Source organism: Poecilia reticulata, linkage group LG17, assembly GCF_000633615.1.
Source record: "Poecilia reticulata strain Guanapo linkage group LG17, Guppy_female_1.0+MT, whole genome shotgun sequence".
In the NCBI taxonomy this organism is placed as follows: Eukaryota; Metazoa; Chordata; class Actinopteri; order Cyprinodontiformes; family Poeciliidae; genus Poecilia; species Poecilia reticulata.
In genome coordinates, this window is record NC_024347.1 from 10,910,305 (window position 1) to 10,914,328 (window position 4,024).

At 40.0% G+C, this 4,024-nt stretch overlaps 1 protein-coding gene across 1 annotated transcript in view; it reads left to right on the forward strand.

Moving 5' to 3' along the window:
- The window catches only part of LOC103479272 (semaphorin-6B-like), a 38,870-nt gene that overhangs the window by 21,996 nt on the left and 12,850 nt on the right, over window positions 1-4,024 (forward strand). Inside the window, exons 4-8 of the mRNA XM_008433624.2 lie at window positions 247-307; window positions 389-451; window positions 2,932-3,030; window positions 3,112-3,202; window positions 3,468-3,587. Of these exons, the coding sequence (XP_008431846.1) occupies window positions 247-307; window positions 389-451; window positions 2,932-3,030; window positions 3,112-3,202; window positions 3,468-3,587 (434 nt within the window). The remainder of the gene's footprint in view (window positions 1-246; window positions 308-388; window positions 452-2,931; window positions 3,031-3,111; window positions 3,203-3,467; window positions 3,588-4,024) is intronic.

Genomic DNA, 4,024 nt, shown 5'->3' on the forward strand with positions numbered 1-4,024 from the left:
AAAAAAAAAAAAAGTCCAAGATAATGATGTGCAGACTTATGGGTCCACATGTACTGGAAGTAATTAACTCACAATACCTCGGCCAGATCAGTTCCCGTCCTGCAGAATGAAGCTGGAAAGGGTAAAATAAAAACCCAAAAAGCAAAACACTTCTAATGCTTTAGCACTCAATGCAGTTTTTTTTAATGATCTGAAACAGTTAAGAGCGAGAAAACAGGAATTTAAGGAATTTGTCATGTTTTGCAGAGATGACTTGTACAGAGTGGAACTGGACAACATGGCAGGCGAAGAAATGTTTTACAGCAAGGTACCAGTATTTAAAAAGCTGAYATTTGACATGCCTGTACAGTTAATGCAGGGAATTCAACATGTGGCTTGTGTGTTTCAGAAAAGGACCTGGGAGTCCAACAAGAACGACATTCGAGTGTGTCGGATGAAGGGCAAACATGAGGTAAAATGCTCAAGCGGCAGCTGTTTACGAGACATTCTTCTCCCGAGGCTGCACCTGCATCTGGGGCTTAGCGCAAATTTGATTTTGTTGATACAGAAGCAGTAAATTATCCAATCAAGCTGGTGCAGGAAAACATTACAAGAGCCGAAAGAAGCTTGAAAGGCTTTTTTTTTTTTTTTTGCACGCATCGATAACCTTCAATAACACAAGAACAAATAAAAGTTGTGTTGCTTTAAAAAAACAAAACAAAAGAGTGTGTGAGCACTGGCAAAATTTAAGCCTGACCCAACTTGTGGAAGAAGATTTATCRTGCAGAGGAACTTGTATTGAGCAAACCGAGAAGAGTTAAGCGACGCGGCCTCCGGGAGGAAGCTGTAATTGAAAACAGGTGGGGAAGAGAGGCATAGGTAACGACGGGACGTGTGTGGGTGGARGAAAAATAAAAACGAGGGAATGAAACAGATAAAGAGGAGAGGGCAGCCACTGGGCTGGGAGAGCGCAGATCAAAAGACAAAACAGTGTAKGAGTGAAGAAAGGAAGAATTAAAGCGGTGAAAAAACAGGAACGAAGACACGAGGAGAAAGACCAACTGCGAAGGGAAGAGGCAGCAAGGATGTGAGGCAGAAGATACACCTGTGTTGGTGAATAAGATTGAACTTAGATTAGGGAAAAGTAGTAGAAAAGTAGTATAATGCAGCCCTCTATACGCCTGTAACAATTTATTGTGTTAGATCTGAAGTTTTTAACAGAGTATCCTAACATTTTAATGATTTCAGTCGATAACGTTTTGAGCACAATTCAGGTGAAAAGATTGTCACTATTTTTATACCTTCCCTCTAATTATGTGTCAGAGTTAAATCAGTCTCTGCTTGCTTTTTCAGTTTGTTAACTCGGAAGCTTATAATCTGTAAGCTTTCARAGTTAGTGGTTGCTGGATTGCTATGTATTCTCCAACAACGTCCTATTTACCATCATATCCTTTTTTTCTATGCAGACAAAGATTTTCTTCCCGAGAATGTTGAAAACATCTATTATGTTTGTTTGGTCAACAAGGAACCTGCAAAAGCAGAGGAAAATTATGGCAAAGATTATTCTTCCATTATTCTGAACCTTAAAAAAGTTTTACCAGAATTTTCTTCACCAAATCCTAGAGGGGAAACAAAAACTTACCTTAATGGTTATTGTCATGGAGAAGGAGTGGTTGCCATCTTACATTCCACCATCCTTAAACACACTTGATACTCGATGACAAATTACAGAAGAATCGAATGTGAAGCCAAAGGATCCTGGATGGCAGAGGAATTACTGATCTATGCAGCTGGTCTTTTAACCTTCCAGCTGACTGATACTTTACATTTTATGTTCACGACATAATAAAAATGTTCGACATGAGTGTTCCGTTTTGCTTATTGAGTGATTGGCTTTGTCTCATTTTAAATATAAACCAATTTTGTCGTAGGTTATTATTAGGGACAACAGAGGACAATCTGTGTCTGTAAAATTATCTAAAAAAAAAGGCACAACGCTTGAAAGTTTGAGGAGAAATTACTCAGTTCCCCTCCTTAACCAAAGYTGAAAAAGAAAAGTAAAAAAAAAAGATTTAAACAAAAAGAGCTGTGGTGCTGGAATCATGTTGGGTTTTTATCGRAGCATGTATTAATACCTTGTCCAGTTGCATAAAAAGGACTTGCATACCTCCTAAAAGAGATGAGAGATAGGTTAGCAATGATGATGAGCATATCATTTTATCATGGTTGAATAAAGGGCTATAAATGCGCAGGAACCCAATTGATCACAGTTTAACAAAATAAGCTCAGAGAATAGGGACATAAAATAAAACACGACAAGATCCACAAAATTAGATCAAGAACAGGACTAGCTCAGCATTAGCATAAAAACTATTAGCCATCAGTGACCTGCAGAGGCAGAACCTGCTTTGAACATTTGTAGGTCGGCACTTATTAAAAAGACAAAGATGTTGGATTTATCAAGGCATTTCAAGGCATGTAGAAATGGCATCCAATCAAAAGTAAGTTTCTGATCGTGTTCTTCTGATGGACACAAATGAAAGGTTTGACAAATGTTCCGAGAGGAAACCTAATTGGCTGATTTCCCGATGAACAAGGCTAAAATTGTATTAAAGAGATATATTGCTGATCTGCCTACAGAGGAACATAATCAGTTTTTTTAATTCTTCTGAAGCAATCCAACAGATGGACCAAATGAGATGACGGGGTTACAAAGTCCCAGGTTCACTGAGAGGATTTTTAAACTTCAGTGTGTGCAGCCTTTACTTTGAAGACTACAGCCAGAGCCCCATTGTTCTTTGGAGAGATCTGTTCAGGGTTTTTGTTTCACCTYAGGGCTGTTATCACATTTCTTCCTCAGATTCTAAGCCTTTCATAATCCTCCTTTTCACAAGGCCCCGAACTTCCTTTCCTTTCTTCCTCCTCATCTTCTCTTTTTCTTCTTCCCTGCAGGGAGAGTGTCGTAATTTCATCAAGGTCTTGCTCAGCCAGCACGATGGCCTGTTTGTATGTGGAACAAACGCTTTCAACCCCCTGTGTGCCAACTACACCGTTAGTATTCATCTATCTGCCCGTAAGAGAATCTCGGTGTCTCCCAGTTGGGTTGTCTTTATGTTGCGCCTCTTATTGCAGCGAGACACTCTAGAAATGGCAGGAGAGCCCGTCAGCGGGATGGCCCGGTGTCCATACGATCCTCGACACGCTAATGTGGCGTTATTTGCAGGTAGGAGGTCGACTCTGCTCCCCGAAGGCATAAAATCAATTTTTTTTTTTTTTAGCAGACGTAGGAGTTAGTTTTCAGCTCCACGCTCCAAAACGTCCACGCCCTCAGGTTTACCTTTACACATGATTTATAGCCAGGCCTCTTCCTGCATTGCTTGTTTGGTTTTAATCTTTCTGACCTTGTGCTATCTCTCCATCTGTATCTCCCTCCTCTTCCACCCTAATCTCTTCCCATCGTCCCTCTCTCCTCCTTTCCCTTCTCTTAGATGGAAGTCTTTTTACCGGCACTGTGACAGATTTTCTGGCCATCGACGCGGTGATCTATCGCAGTCTCGGCGACAGCCCAGCTCTCCGCACAGTGAAGCACGACTCTAAATGGTTTCGAGGTACTTTTGGAAACGGGCACATTAAAAGTGACCGTCAGGGCCAAGACACTTTCAACAGACAATCAGCAAGCAAATAATTGAAACCACCCATGCTATCTTTTGTGCTGAAAGAAAATTGAACCAATGTTACCCGTAGCAAGACTTGCCTTTTTTCTGAATGTTAACTTTAATGTACTTTAGTTGCCACTCTTAAGGCGACTTCAAAATGTCCTTCTGGAGCAACAGGTGTTGCTCCAAAACAACTTACTGTTCTCCCAGGAGCTCCAAATGATTTGAAGCTTATGACTTTACAAGGTTGCTATTGTCAACATTTTTTTTATCCAAATGCAGGGACAGACATCAACTTTTAATGTTTATTATTAATGGATGCGAACAAAACTTTTCATTAAAGTTGATTATCCAATTTTTCAAACTTAGAAATGAAAAAAAATTAAAAA